We start from the raw sequence: 15184 nt of genomic DNA on the forward strand, positions 1-15184 counted from the left end.
CTCTAGAAGAAACATGCGGTAACCGACTAACCATAACTAGGGAAACCTGAACAGGGTCTGGACTTGGGCACCAGGGCAGAGAGGACTGGGGAGATTTCACGGTGGCCAGAGGGGCCATGGGAGAGCTGGTTGGGTGATCCCAAATGTCCTAGATCCTAGCCGGTTGGGGAGTCTTTGCGTATCTGGGGCAAGATTCAGCTTCTCTCGGAGTCTGGGAAATAGGAGCGCACATGCCAAGCTTCGGACTACATTTCCCAGAAGGCTCTGCTCCCCGGGTTGTCGTAGTTTACCAAGGCGTGTCTTGGAGGCGAGGCCGCAGTCGGCGAGCACAGCTGCGGCGTCTCGCTGCTGCTCCGGCAGCCGCACCTGCTTCCCGGCGAGATGCTTTGGGTCCTGCTCCTGCTCCTTCTTCTCCCCTTTCTCTTGTACATCGCTGCACCCCAAATCAGGTCTGTGCAAAGGTACTGCCTTCCTCTTAGAGAAATCTGCGGGGCGCGGGGCGCGGGGCGGGGGGAGACAGACATCCTCATCGAAGCTATGAGCTTCAAAAGGAGGACTGGAAGACTCCCTGCGGGGCTCCAGGTAGGGGATGTTCGATGGGTCGGGGGAGGTCCAGCTGCCCGGGGAGAGGAGAGCGAGATCAAGAGACCCCCAGGTCGTGGGAAGAGGCTGCATCCAGAGCACCCCGCTTTGTTCCCTCGATGCCAGTCGTGACATCTGCACCCCCACTGCTTGCTCTCATGTCGCTGTTGGACTGACTTTTCCTCTGGGCAGATGCCCAGTAAAGGAGAGAAATGAAAGGGTTTCATCACTCTTGTCTTCTAACCTGCCTTAAGGCAGCAGAAGTATGGGGTGGGGCGGCGTGGGGGAGGGCGGTCCCGAGTCTTGCCCTGGGGTTTGGGGGTGAGGAGGAGAGGTTGGGGGTCGTGGTCTCTTCACCAGGTGCAGTATCAGCCAATGGCTGGCTTCGTGCCCCAGAGAATCAGCAGCGAGTTGCCGGACAGGCAGACTGCTGATTGGTTCTGAGTAAGTCACCAGTAGTGACGGTGGACCTGTGCCTGCAAAGAACACTCCTTCCCTCGGTGGGGATTGGGTGGGGCGGGAGGGAGATGCAGTCAAGGTCCGACTGGGACTGGAAGGCGCGCTAGATCACCCTCCGCCGTTTCTTACACATTCACCCCTTCCTTCCTCCTTCCTCTCCTCGTTCGAGCCGCTTCTCCAATTTTGTTGTTCTGAACTCGCCGCGCTCCCACCTCTAGAAGCTCACACGAGTGCGACACTCGGATGAATACGCTGCGTTTTCTTTCTTTTTCGCCACAACATCCTCTGATCCACACAGAATCTCAGTGAAACGTTGAACCTGGCGTGCTGCAGTCCATGGGGTCGCAAACAGTCGGATGCGACTGAGCGACTGAACTGAGCTGAAAATACTGCTCATACGTCAAAGAGATTTTTCTAATCAAAGTTATACTCCAAGGGTCATATTCCCAACTTACCAAGCTAGGTCAGGGGGGCTGGACCAGAGCTGGACTTTCGTAGCTGGTTGTCTCTTTCTTTCCTGCTGGGTAAGGAGAAGGAACAGCTGGGTTGAGGTCCTCGTGGGTGCTCCTGGAGAAGAAGCGGAATGGACGGGGGAGAACTGAGCGGGGACGATTGTCTGAGGAGAAAGATACCCAATGCTGGGCACCTTGCTTCCTTATTGGCCTGTTTCTTCTAAGCAGGAACTTGAGTGGCTAGCAGTGTGTGCTTTCCAATTTTCAATGAAACATTTAAATTAAAAAATGCATATCCCAGTCAACTGATTCTTTTAAATTGAGTCCCCAGGCTTTGCAGGGTAAAGGACACTCTAAGACCTAAAACCTGTTTAGGCATTCAGTCCTTTGGAGAAGTAGGGTGGTGTATTGCTTAGGAAGAAGGACTTGTACTGATTAAACCAGGATAAGCCAGGACTGGAATATCAAGTTTCACTCTGTACTTACTTACCTCATGTTTTGCCTTATTTTTAACTGTGTTCATGAGTAGGGGGCTGGGGAGTGGGGAGGGTGACTCGTTTCATTTTGTCCCAGGTTGACAAGCTTTCATAATTTTTAACTTTTTTTGTTGGGTAAGCTGTTTTATTCAACCATAAAGGCCATAAAGTGCCAGTTATGGACCGATTAACATCAGTGGACCAGTTCTTTCTTTTTCTAGGCCGAGTCTTGTGATTTCCTCAACCCAAGGAAGAGCTCCACCAGGAGCTCAAATATTCATCCAGTTCTTGTACTGCAAGGAGCTAAAGTTAAAGTTGCCCTTACAATATAATCATTTCTATCCTTAAGCAAGAGCAGAAAAAATTTGAGCAAGAAAATCATAAGAACAGAAAACTTTTGTTTTCTTTCCTCAAGTCTTCCTTCAGTCTGTAAAAGGACAGCAGAAGGAATGAAAACAGCCATCAGCCTTGGGATGTATAGATATGGGGTTATTGCAGGAACCTCTGGCTAAGGCAAAGAAAATGAAGAACTGATAACTCCTCTGTCTGCAGGAAGATGCTGTCCAGCGGGGTTTGTACATCAACCGTCCAGCTTCCTGGAAAAGTGGCTGTGGTCACTGGAGCCAACACAGGCATCGGGAAGGAGACCGCCAAAGAGCTGGCTCAAAGAGGCAAGTCTATCTGCTTTCAGTTCCCTCCTGCTACTAGTTCATTTGTTGTTTTTTTTAATTGAAGTATAGTTGATTTGGGGCTTCCCTGGTGGCTCAGGTGGTAAAGAATCTGCCTGCAATGCAGGAGACCCAGGTTCAATCCCTGGGTCAGGAAGATCCCCTGGAGAAGGGGATGGCTACCCACTCCAGTATTCATGCCTGGAGAATTCCATGAACGGAGGAGCCTGGCAGTCTACAGTCCATGAGGTCTCAAAGAGTCAGACACAACTGAATGACTAACACCCTTATAGTTGATTTTACAATGTTGTGTTTATTTGTGTCAATCACTTTGTGTACAGCAAGGTGATTCAGTTATACATGCATTCTTTTTTATATTCTTTTCTGTTATGGTTTATCTCAGGATATTGAATATAGTTCCTTGTGCTCAACAGTAGGAGCTTGTTGTTTATCCATTCTATATGTAATAGTTTTCATCTGCCAACCCCTAACTCCCAATCCATGCAACCTCCTCCCTTCTCTGCCTTGGCAACTACAAATCTATTCTCTGTGTCTGTGAGGCTGTTTCTGTTTTGCAGATAGCTTCGTTTGTGTCATATTTTAGATTCTACATGTAAGTGATATCATATCGTATTTGTCTTTCCCTTCCTGACTTAACTTCACTTAGTATGATAATCTCTAGTTCCATCCATGTTGCTGCAAATGGCATTATTTCATTCTTTTTTTGGCTGAGTCGAATTCCATTGTATATATGTACCATATCTTTTTTATTCATTCATCTGTCAGTGGACATTTGGGTTTTTCCTTGTCTTGGCTTTTGTGAATAGTGCTACTATGAAATAAAGGTGCATGTATCTTTTGGGATTATAGTTTCATCAAAATATAAGCCTAGGAGTAGATTTCTGGTTCATATGATAATTCTATTTTTTAGTTTTCTGAGGACTATTTTCTATAGTGGCTGTAGCAACTTATATTCCCACCAACAGCATAGAAGGGCTCCCCTTTCTCCACACCCTCTCCAGCTTTTGTTATTTGTAGACTTTTAATAATGGTCATCCTGACTGGTATGAGGTGATATCTCATTGTAGTTTTGATTTGCATCTCTAATAGTTAACAACGTTGAACATCTTTTCATGTGCCTGTTGGCCCTCTGTCTTCTTTGGAGAAACTTCTATTTAGGTCTCCTGCTTGCTACTGCTATTTTATCCCTTGCCATGATGACCATTTTCATTATTTCCTCCCAGGCTTGGAATACAAGAACATTTGAAGGGCCCCACTGATCTGCTGGTCTGAATGTTGTACATGTTCTACATACAATGGACATAATGAAAAGTGTTGATTTATTTTTCTTTCCTGATTTATTCATCAGATACCTCTTTGTGAAGTAGGGGTAGTCCCTTTTTAGAAACAAACAGTAGAAAATAATATTTAACATTAGAATTAAGTCTTTGATGCTCACTCAAAAACAGAGCCAACAGTTTATCTCTCTTATATGTTGGTTGACAGGAGCCCGTGTGTATTTAGCTTGCCGGGACGTGCAAAAGGCGGAGTTGGTGGCCAGAGAAATCCAGATGATGACAGGGAACCAACAAGTGTTGGTGCGGAAACTGGACTTGGCTGATACTAAATCTATTCGAGCCTTTGCTAAGCGCTTCTTAGAAGGTAAGTGTCCGACTAGGGACTATGCTGTGGGTCTTGCAATCAACATGGAAGACTTAGCTAAAAGGAAAAGATTCCTCTCCCTCTCTGACATCTAGAAATGCTAGACAAGATACAACCAAAAACTTTTGGATTCATAACGGAACTCCTTAGTAACAAAGGGAAATCCTCAAGAGGCAGAAAAAAAGTGACTTCGAAAAGTTAGAGCAGACTTCCGCAGTGGTCCAGTGATTAGGAATCAACCTGCCATTGCAGGGGACACAGGTTTGATCCCTGGTCCAGGAGGATCCTGCATATGCCTTGGGGCAACTAAACCTGTGAGCCATGCCTACCTAGGCTCATACTCCACAACCAGAGAGTAGCCCCCTCTCGCCACAACTAGAGAAGGCCTACATGCAACAATGAAGACCCAGCAGAGCCAAAAATAAATAAATAAATAAATAAAATTCACCCAAAAATGTCATAGTAGTTCATAAGAACTAAAGCCAAAAATCTCATATGTGTACTAGAACTCCATATGGTCTGGAGTCCAAATGTCCATATAGAGATAAGAGATGAGGCCCCAGGATGTTGAGGGCTGGGTTGCGGTACTTGAGGCGCCACGTCAGGCTGGGATCCACAAAAAGCCATCTGGTCCGTGGTACAGGGGCTTAAAAAAAACCCAGGCCAGCTGCTCAAGGATATGACAAAGAAGCCTATCATCTCTCTAGGAGGTGGATGAATAAAAGGTCATCTGCAAGAAATTAGAACTTCAGGCTGACATTTATGGGGGCGGGGGGAATTTCATGCACATCACTAACTATGCAAGAAACTGAAGCCGAGAAATTAACATAAAATCCTGTAGTGTCACATCAAAAGCAAGTCCAAGAGCACTCTGTAGACTTTTCCCCTCATAACCCAGGGATCTAGGCCTCCCAGGGAAAACAACTTCCCCTGATACATGCTTTTAGACAAAAATTACAAATGATATGAAAAACGAAATCATAAGAGAGTTGGCAATTGAAACAGAGGTGAAACCAGTTCTTTGGGGGCCTGAAACCGAGTGGCGGGGAGGCATACCAAACATCCTGTTTTTCTCTTGTTTTGGAATTTCTCATTCAGCTGGGGAAGTCTTTCTATTGGGAGAGATAGAACACTTCCCAAAAGCAGTGAGTCAGTAGGTCCTGAATTGGAAAGATTGGAAAGGCCATTTGGTCATGTCGTGTGGAATTTTTCCCTGTAGTAAGAATATGTAGGATTCAACTAGCATCTTAAAATGAAAAACAATACAAAATAAATATGAAGGGAAAATAGAGGAAAGATTGAAGCCATGCATCCCCCTTTTCAAAGCATGGGTGTGGGGCAGATTTCGAAGATGTAACAGGAGTGGCTGGCCATGTGCACTCTCCTTCTCTTCCCTGTAGAGGAAAAGCATCTCCACATTTTGATCAACAACGCAGGAGTCATGATGTGTCCCTACTCCAAAACAGCAGATGGCTTTGAGATGCATATGGGAGTCAACCACTTAGGTAAGAAATCTTATCTCATCACAAAGCTAAAGGGAAACTTAAATTCTCATTGGAAAACTTAGGGTCATATGGCGCCTTCTTTGTGGTGTGAATGGACCTCTGGGCCATCAGTTCAGTTCAGTCGCTCAGTCGTGTCCGACTCTTTGCAACCCCAAGAATCACAGCACACCAGGCCTCCCTGTCCATCACCAACTCCCAGAGTTTACTCAAACTCATGTCCATTGAGTTGGTGATGCCATCCAGCCATCTCATCCTCTGTCGTCCCCTTCTCCTCCTGCCCCCAATCCCTCCCAGCATTAGGGTCTTTTCCAATGAGTCAGCTCTTCGCATGAGGTGGCCAAAGTATTGGAGTTTCAGCTTCAGCATCAGTCCTTCCAATGAATACCCAGAGCTGGTCTCCTTTAGGATGGACTAGTTGGATCTCCTTGCAGTCGAAGGGACTCTCAAGAGTCTTTTCCATAACAGACCATAAATATATTAATTTAATAACTAGTGTGGTCCTGCCAGAAAGCTCAGGCTCTCTTGAGGTTCCCCCTATTTTTTAATCTGTGCTTCACATTCAGTTTAACTTAACCTAATTGGAGTGGGTGCTATGTTGCTTTCTTTGTAGCCACCCTTGTGGCAGGCATCAAATGGAGGCCATCGGCTCTTAAACAGTTGTTACCTAGTCCAGGCTTACTCTGCTCACTACACAACAGGCCAATGAATCCGAGAGGCGAGGTGTTGAGGCAAGGAAGAGACTTTAATCAGGGAGCAGGCAGACTGAGAAGATGGCAGACTAGCACCTCAAAGTAACCATCTTACCAGCGTCTGGATGCCAGGTTCTAATAGATCAGAGATGGGGATAGGTAAGGAAGCAAAGTAAAAAGACCGTTAATCTTGCAAACACCTGCTGGAATGGCAAGCCTCAGGCGTGGGATGTGTTAATTTCTCCCTTCCTGCCATCCACAGGTGGACAAGGTTCTGAATAAAGGCACTTTTAGTTTAACAGCCAGACAGAGGGGCAGGATTCTCTGAGGCAGACCATTCTGTATGATTTTAATAACAAAAGCAGCAAAAAGCAAGTCAAAGAAACAGTTCCATCATGGGGTCAGAATTGACTTCCTCCCTGCAACAGTGATGTTATTCAAAGTTGGAATAAGATTTGACTTCATACTCATGAGGGCTTCCCTGGTAGCTCAGCTGGTAAAGACTCTGCCTGCGATGCAGGAGACCTGGGTTTGATCCCTGGGTTAGGAAGATCCCCTGGAAAAGGGAACTGCTACCCACTCCAGTATTCTGGCCTGGAGAATTCATATTCACATAATCTAGACCTCCATCATAGAAGGATGTCTCATGTCTTTGGCGCTCCTATGTCCCTAAACTCTCATTGAACTTGTTCTGTAGTTGATAATGAATTAATGAAGCAAAAAGCTTTATTATTGGATTCTCTGTCTCCCATAGCGGAGCCTGGCTCACCTCTACTCCCTCTCCCCCCACATTGGCCCTGAAATCTGTTAATTCTTTTTCTCATAGGTCACTTCCTCCTGACCCATCTGTTGCTAGAAAAGCTGAAGGAATCAGCACCATCAAGAGTGGTGAATGTGTCTTCCTTAGCACATCACCTGGGAAGGATCCACTTCCATAACCTGCAGGGCGAGAAGTTCTATCAATCAGGTCTGGCCTACTGTCACAGCAAATTAGCCAACATTCTCTTCACCCAGGAACTGGCCCGGAGGCTAAAAGGTAAGCTTTAAAAGAAGTGAGTATGGAGAACAGGAGTCAATGGGAAGTAGCTAAAAGTCTCAGGAATCAGAGCTGTTTTCTGGAGCCGATCTGGTGGACAGCATCTGCTTTCATGGCTCTGCTTGGGTATAGTTTTACTAAACAGCCCACAAATGAATGTTGGAGGTGATGGGGGAGTTCTGAAAGCTTGGCTTTGGCATTTACTAGCTGCATAACCTGCAACAAGTTGCTTAACTTTGCAAGACTTAATTCCTCATATGTAAAGTGGGATTGCTTCATGGGTTATTGTTATGATTAATTCAAGCCTCATGAGCAAGTCAAGGAAGGTTTTTGACTTAGAATGGAGGGACCAAAACAGCACTGGCTACAAACACTAGGATAAAGCAGGTCCTGGGACTATAGAGGGTGAGGGGATCTCCCTAACAGCAAAGGGTCAAATAAAAGGGAAATGTATGCTTGAGGAAGGGAGTCTCCAGACACAAACAGAGGTCCTTAGCATAGGCTACTCTGGATTTCCAATAAAGAGTAAGGAAATCCAACGTGGACAATTAGAAGTGCTTAGACTTGAGACAGGCAGATCAGGCAGAAGGAATCAGACACAGGCACTCCAGCGCTGGAACAGGAGTGTCAAAACACATGAACAGCTGTGAGATGGGGAGGAAAGTCTATGTCTTGGGCATGATATCCTTTATCAGCTGTAGACGGATCAGGGGAACTGGGTGGTGAAAATCAACCAAAAGTTGGTCAGGGTGCTAGGGAGGCATATAAGTGGAGAGATGGGTCCAGCTGTGAGGATCAGACAAGAGCAGAGGATACACAAGGAAACCTGATGGATGAGGATTGGGTGGGAAATAAGCCGTGATGCAAAGAAAGAAACCTGGGCATGATGGAAGAGTCATTTATTCAGCCATTCAATAGCCACGTATTCAGTGCCCATGTTATTCTACACACTGGATTAGGGGCTGGGGATGGAATGGTTCACATCCAACAGGAAAGAGAAATAATTAGCAAGTTTTTATCCAGCTATCCCATGTAAAATGAATCTAGTAATGCGTGAATAATTCTCACTGTGAAAAGTTCCCATAATATGGAAATATATAGAGTTAGAAATGAAAAACCCCCTTCACTTATTCTCTGTCCCTCTTCTGCTTCCCCCCTGCCCGCCCTAAGAAACCACTGTCAAAAACTTGACGTGCACCTCTCCAATTGTTTTCTTGTGCATTTAACTGTGTATATACCATACATAAGGAACTGAAATCCTAACACAGTACTTTAGAGATCTTTCCATTTAGTACTGGAGATTTACCACCATCAGTGAAAAGGCCGCTTTAGAAAGGCAGTGATCAACAAGGTCAAGTGCTTCTGAGCGGGTCCTGGCTCTGCTGCTTCCTAACAGTTAACAGCCATGCTGAGCCTGAATCGTAATCTGTGAAGTGAAGGTGTACATTACCGCGAGGAGTGCTTGTCACAGCATCAGGAGAACAGAGTCCACAGCGGGCAAATGTTTGTTCATGTCTCCTGCCCTCTTTGGCCATTCGGCAGCGTCAAGTCCTGTTTTCCTCTTTCTACACGGCTTCCTAGCATCAGGCTCTGGCGTCACGGTGTACTCTGTGCATCCTGGCACAGTCAGCTCTGAGCTGGTTCGACACTCCGCCCTCATGAGATGGATCTGGTGGATTTTCTCCTTCCTCATCAAGTCCCCTCAGCAGGGAGCCCAGACCAGCCTATACTGTGCCTTAACGGAGGGTCTAGAAGTTCTCAGCGGAAACCACTTCAGGTACGAATGTGTCTGTTTTTGAGGATGGAATTTTATTGCCTATAGGAAATTATTTGGATTTGTCTGATACACTATACCCTTTAAAAAAAAATTTATTTATTTATTTCAGGGGGGGCGCTGCACTGGGTCTTCATTGCTATGTACAGGCTTTCTCTAGTTGCGGCAAGTAAGGGCTACTCTTCGCTGCGAAGCCTGGGCTTCTCATTGTTGTGGAGCCCAGGCTCCAGGCGTGAGGTCTTTAGTAGTTGTGAAGCATGGGCTTAGTTGCTCTGGAGCAAGTGGGATTTTCCTGGACCAGGGATAGAACTCACGTCACCTCCATTGGCAGGCAGATTCTTAACCACTGGACCACTAGGAAAGCCCTGAAATAGTATAGTGTTGTGTTTTTGTTTTTTTTTAGTAATTTTATTTATTTTAGGCTGTGCTTCAAGGGCTTTTCTCTAGTTTCAGCGAGCTGGGGCTACTTTCCAGTTGCAATGCGTGGGCTTCTCTTTGCAGTGGCTTCCCTTGCTGCGGGGTCTGCAGGCTCAGGGGCAAGCGGGCTTCAGTAGTTTCGGCAAGTGGGCTCAGTAGTCGAGGTTCCTGGGCTCTAGAGCACAGGCTCAGTAGTTGTGATGCATGGTGTTAGTTGCCCCGCAGCATGTGGACTCTTCCCAGAGCAGGGTCTGAACCTGTGTCTCCTGCGTTGGCAGACCAGATCCTTCACCGTGGAGCCACCAGCAGATCCCCCAAAATGGTAGTCTTAGAAATCGTTTCTCACATGACTTCAAAGATCATAATTCCCTTTACTCAATCATTAAAAAATAACCCTTCACTGAATCCCTGCTGTGTACTAGATGCAGAGAATACAAAAATGAGTAAAAGAATTATTCTTGAGACACTTTTCTGGGCAGTAAAGAGTTTGGATATCTGTCCTGTATTTAATGGGGACTTAAAATAATTGGAATTACAACAGTGAATAGAAGGTATATGAAACAGATGGGACCTTATTACCATTTCTTTTTTTACGATATTTTTTTTAATGTGGACCGTTTTAACAGTCATTTTGAATTTGTTACAATATCGCTTCTGTTTTTGTTTTGGTTTTTTTGGCAATGAAGCATGTGGGATCTTAACTCTCCAACCAGGGGTCAATCTGCACCTTGTTGGAAGGCAGTGTCTTAACCACTGAATCACCAGGGAAGTCCCCTTGTTACCATTTCTTTTCTCCTATCATCTTTTCCTTCTTTTGTTGGTTATGAAGCTGACTTTACTTGTTCTTTGAGTTTAAAAACAGTTATAACTATAGGTACACTGCAGAAAGAAGAAGCACTTTTTTAATCACTCCAAGCATCTATGAGCAAGGTAGTATCTCAGCCACATGACACCGTACAACATCTTACAGAGTTGAACTTTCAGACATATTTGAACAAGATGGACATAAACAGGTATCAGCCAGGCACTGATATTATAAATAAATATTTATATATACACACACACACAAAGGGGATATAAAGACTAAATGATATGTATTATATATCAAACAAACATTCTGATCCCAGGCGGTCTAGTGAGCTCCAAAATGGTTCTGACCCCATTTCTCTGGGCTAAAGCCTGGAGAATGAAGAGATAGGACAAACACTGGTCCTGTGAAATACCCAGAGCCCATGTCATCCCTGGGTTATTTTTCTGTCGTGTTCCTTATGCCAGGCGGAGGGCAGACTGCATTGTTAACCCCGTGTTCTCAGCCTTTCTCTTTCCCTTCCAGTGACTGCCATGTGGCATGGGTCTCTGCACAGGCTCGTAATGAGACGGTAGCAAGGCGGCTGTGGGATGTCAGCTGTGACCTGCTGGGCATCCCTGTGGACTGACTGATGATGGCAGCTGGACCCAAGAGAAGCCTGAAGCAGACTACTCAGCACTCCCTGCCAAAATGATTCTCCTTCAGGATGGCCAAAACCTGGAGCACAGAGCAGACCTTCCAACCTTGCGTGCTTGATGCCTGATGAAAGCCCACTGCCGGATTCATCCAAACACCTTGCATTTGTCCCGGTTACTTTGCTCCTATTCCTGCCCGTTATTAGAGATAATATAGGCTAAGTAGACCCTCAGTTGACCTCCATACTCATCTTTCCCTTCTGAAGCCTCTTACCCAGGGGAACCTAAGCCGCGCAGGGGTTGATTGATGGCACTTTGGATTAGTTTCTATCCTCTTTGTCCACAATGTAGTTCTTCTGAACCAAACAACCTTCAAGGGGAGGCATGATTTAGCCTAAGCTAACAGGAGTCCCAGTGGCTTGGCTCAAGAGCAGGGTTTGTCCTTCTTCTCTTAAGAAAACCACCATGGCACCAACACCTGAATTCTCTCAGCTCTTCACTGAATCTGGATTGTGGTATGGCTTTATCTCTGACAACCTAAAGCCACTGCTGCTAAAACACTTTCCCATGCCTAGACCACAGAAGAACTTCTTTTTCTAAGAAGGTGGAGTTTACTGGATTTCCACAGAGATTTGCAGAAAGGCAGAAATAAACATCAAATTTAAACTGCCATTCATTTTTCTGCTGTTTTTCAAATCAGCAAGAAGGTGGTGGAAAAGGCAGTTTGAAAAGATAGGCCACTTGGCTTCACTTACTGACCCTAATTCATGGAGGCTTCCTCTTTGTGCCTTAATTTCTCTTAGAAAACCAGAAGAGGAAGGCTATTTAATGATTGTCCCTGAGTATATCTTTGTGTGTGTTCTTGTGTTTTTAAGCAGTTGGGAGTATTCAAAATAGTCAGAAAGGAACAGTATTAAACTGGACCCTAGTGCAGATAAATAGAGACAGAGCAGAACTGTGTCATTCAGTCTTTGATACAAATAGGAAATGAACTCTGTCTATGCTGATAACTACCCACCAAGAAGCACATGGGTAGCAGGGAAGAAGTCCAAAAAAGAGAAGAATCCTGGAAGATAATGCACGCAAAGGCAATGAAGGGGCTAGAAAAGGGAGTTGTTTTTTTTTTTTTAATGCACAGCTAAAGATGGTAAAATCCAGCAATAGAAGAATTGAGGGTGACTACCCTGTGTTCAAGCATGATAAGGCACTGTTTTAACAAGCACCCATCAACCTATGTGGCAGAAAAAGCAAAAACAGTCCCCCACCCCCTCCAATTCTTTATTCAGCAAAATTATCTTAAGGACTGGTATTGGTAATTATGGTCATTTTAAAACTCATTCAGGGCATTTCCTTACGTTACCGTGACAAGATTAAAATGCCTGTTGTATGGTTTACGTGAAGAATGTTTATCCAAAGTTAAGGAAGTCTGAGAAATTGGAACACAAATATGTTCCATCACTTGTTTGGAGTACATTCTTTTAGTAGAGTTTGTGATTTTCTTGGACTAATAATTACATGATCACTTTGGTGGGGAAAAGAGTTATAGGACCATGGTCTTCTCATATTTGTAAATAATCTTTTGTTGAACTTGTTTTGACCATTAAACTATAAATATGGTCATTTTATGGAAAAATTGGAAAACTTTTGATAATAGTACAGAACTGAATTAATATTTTACTTAATTTATATTGAACTGTCAATGACAAATAAAAAATCTGATGATTAACCATGTTTTTATTTACCAGAATAAAGCCTGTAATAATTAAGCAAATTTAATTTGAGTCAACAGAAGAAAGCAATTAAATGACAGTTTAATTACAGTCAAAAGAAGAAAACACTTTTTATTACTGTGGTTATGCAATCAGTCCTCATTCATGAGGATAATTTGTCCCAGAGTTTGCCACAGTGCAGTCTCAATTCAAATGCTATTAACTTGCATTGTTGATAATTTGATTGTTCATTCACCCATTTCTACTAATCTTTTGTGACACTGTTCAAAGACCACTTTTTCCAGCCCAGGCTATTTATTATCTTTCCTTTTTGTACCTGCCCCTTCTGTAACAATGCTATGGGGCCTATCACAGTACATACACTGCTACTAACAATCCCAGACTTCGCTATCTCTGAATGCTCAATGAATGCTGGTGTCTCAGTGATAAAGAATCCGCCTGCAATGCAGAAGACTTGGGTTCCATCCCTGGGTCAAGAATATTCCCCTGGAGAAGGGAATGGCTACCCACTCCAATATCCTTGCCTGGGAAATCCCATGGACAGAAGAGCCTAGCAGGCTGCAGTCCATGGAATCACAAAGAGCTGGATACAACTGAGCGACTGACACTTTTCACTTTCATGGGACTTATCACAGTACACTGCTACTGACAACCGCAGACTTGGCTACAAAAAGAGCTCAACAAATGTTTGTTGAATCAAAGGTCAGTGAACTCAGTCTAATAAAAATAAGGGCCCAAAGAGATATACATCACCAAATCATTTCCCCCTGAACAGTCACATGTATCTTAATGTGTGGGCAGTCTTCAGTATTGGGCTGCCGAGGAAACATTTCAGAATGAACTCCATAGGCAAACCACGTAATCAATGGAAATAGGAATTTTCCCCACTAAACCATGGAAAATTCTGAAAGAGATGAGAATACCAGACCACCTGACCTGCCTCTTGAGAAAACTATATGCAGGTCAGGAAGCAACAGTTAGAACTGGACATGGAACAACAGACTGGTTCCAAATAGGAAAAGGAGTATGTCAAGGCTGTATATTGTCACCCTGCTTATTTAACTTCTATGCAGAGCACATCATGAGAAACGCTGGGCTGGAAGAAGCACAAGCTGAATTAAGATTGCTGGGAGAAATATCAATAACCTCAGATATGTAGATGACACCACCCTTATGGCAGAAAGTGAAGAGGAACTAAAGAGCCTCTTGATGAAAGTGAAAGAGGAGAGTGAAAACGTTGGCTTAAAGCTCAACATTCAGAAAACTAAGATCATGGCATCTGGTCCCATCACTTCATGGCAAATAGATGGGGAAACAGTAGAAACAGTGGCAGACTTTATTTTGGGGGGCTCCAAAATCACTGCAGATGGTGATTGCAGCCATGAAATTAAGACACTTACTCCTTGGAAGGAAAGTTATGACCAACCTAGATAGCATATTAAAAAGCAGAGACATTACTTTGCCAACAAAGATCCATTTAGTCAAGGCTATGGTTTTTCCAGTGGTCATGTATGGATTTGAGTTGGACTGTGAAGAAAGCTGTGCACCAAAAAACTGATACTTTTGAACTGTGGTGTTGGAGAAGACTGTTGAGAGTCCCTTGGACTGCAAGGAGATCCAACCAGTCCATCCTAAAGCAGATCAGTCCTGGGTGTTCATTTGAAGGACTGATGCTGAAGCTGAAACTCCGATACTTTGGCCACCTCATGCGAAGAGTTGACTCATTGGAAAAGACCCTGATGCTGGGAGGGATTGGGGGCAGAGGATGGGGACGACAGAGGATGAGATGGCTGGATGGCATCACCAACTCGATGGACATGAGTTTGAGTAAACTCTGGGAGTTGGTGATGGACAGGGAGGGCTGGCAGTGCTGCCATTCATGGGGTCGCAAAGAGTCGGACTCGACTGAGCGACTGAACTGAACTGAACTGAACTGAAACCATGGAAACCCACAGTGTGCAGGAAAAGTCTTTGTAATTGTTAACACATTACACTTAATGGGAAAGAGACCTGATGAAGCCAGGTCTGCCTTGCTCACTACATTATAAATTATCCAAGCGCAGAGGGTGAATCTTTTATTCACCAACACATGCCCAAATCCCAGCATAAAGGCTACGCTTAAATTGACTGAGTGAGTGAATGCATGAGCAAGCCCAACCGCTAGAGGCTGAGCGCATATTTGAGGGGTCGCACTGCTGCCTGGGGACCACTCCTGAAAGCATGTCACTTCGGTCACCTGCTCCCCAATAAAAGTGCTTTCAGCTCCGGGTCAGGCAGGCACCCGGTTCAAC

General features: G+C 44.7%; 1 protein-coding gene across 2 annotated transcripts; it reads left to right on the top strand.

Moving 5' to 3' along the window:
* Nucleotides 1-292: 292 nt before the first annotated feature.
* On the top strand, nucleotides 293-12796 carry RDH11 (retinol dehydrogenase 11). 2 transcript variants are annotated; one of them, XM_061156816.1, is made up of 7 exons: nucleotides 293-449; nucleotides 2522-2640; nucleotides 4144-4299; nucleotides 5700-5804; nucleotides 7320-7529; nucleotides 9111-9306; nucleotides 11054-12796. In XM_061156816.1, exons 1-7 carry the CDS (start codon nucleotides 382-384, stop codon nucleotides 11154-11156), a joined length of 957 nt encoding a protein of 318 aa, XP_061012799.1. In that variant the 5' UTR covers nucleotides 293-381; the 3' UTR covers nucleotides 11157-12796. The 2 variants fall into 2 exon arrangements, with proteins under 2 accessions (XP_061012799.1, XP_061012798.1); XM_061156815.1 differs by having other exon boundaries at nucleotides 307-461.
* The last annotated feature ends 2388 nt before the right edge of the window (nucleotides 12797-15184 follow it).

The sequence above is a fragment of the Dama dama genome, chromosome 12 (genome assembly GCF_033118175.1).
Source record: "Dama dama isolate Ldn47 chromosome 12, ASM3311817v1, whole genome shotgun sequence".
Taxonomy (NCBI): domain Eukaryota; kingdom Metazoa; phylum Chordata; class Mammalia; order Artiodactyla; family Cervidae; genus Dama; species Dama dama.

Excerpts from the sequence above, each read along its gene's own strand:
- RDH11 (XM_061156815.1), top strand. The coding sequence starts at position 382 with ATGCTTTGGGTCCTGCTCCTGCTCCTTCTTCTCCCCTTTCTCTTGTAC. Across the intron at positions 4,300-5,699 it reads TGCTAAGCGCTTCTTAGAAG|AGGAAAAGCATCTCCACATT; the intron begins GTAAGTGTCCGA and ends TCTTCCCTGTAG. Across the intron at positions 5,805-7,319 it reads TATGGGAGTCAACCACTTAG|GTCACTTCCTCCTGACCCAT; the intron begins GTAAGAAATCTT and ends TTTTTCTCATAG.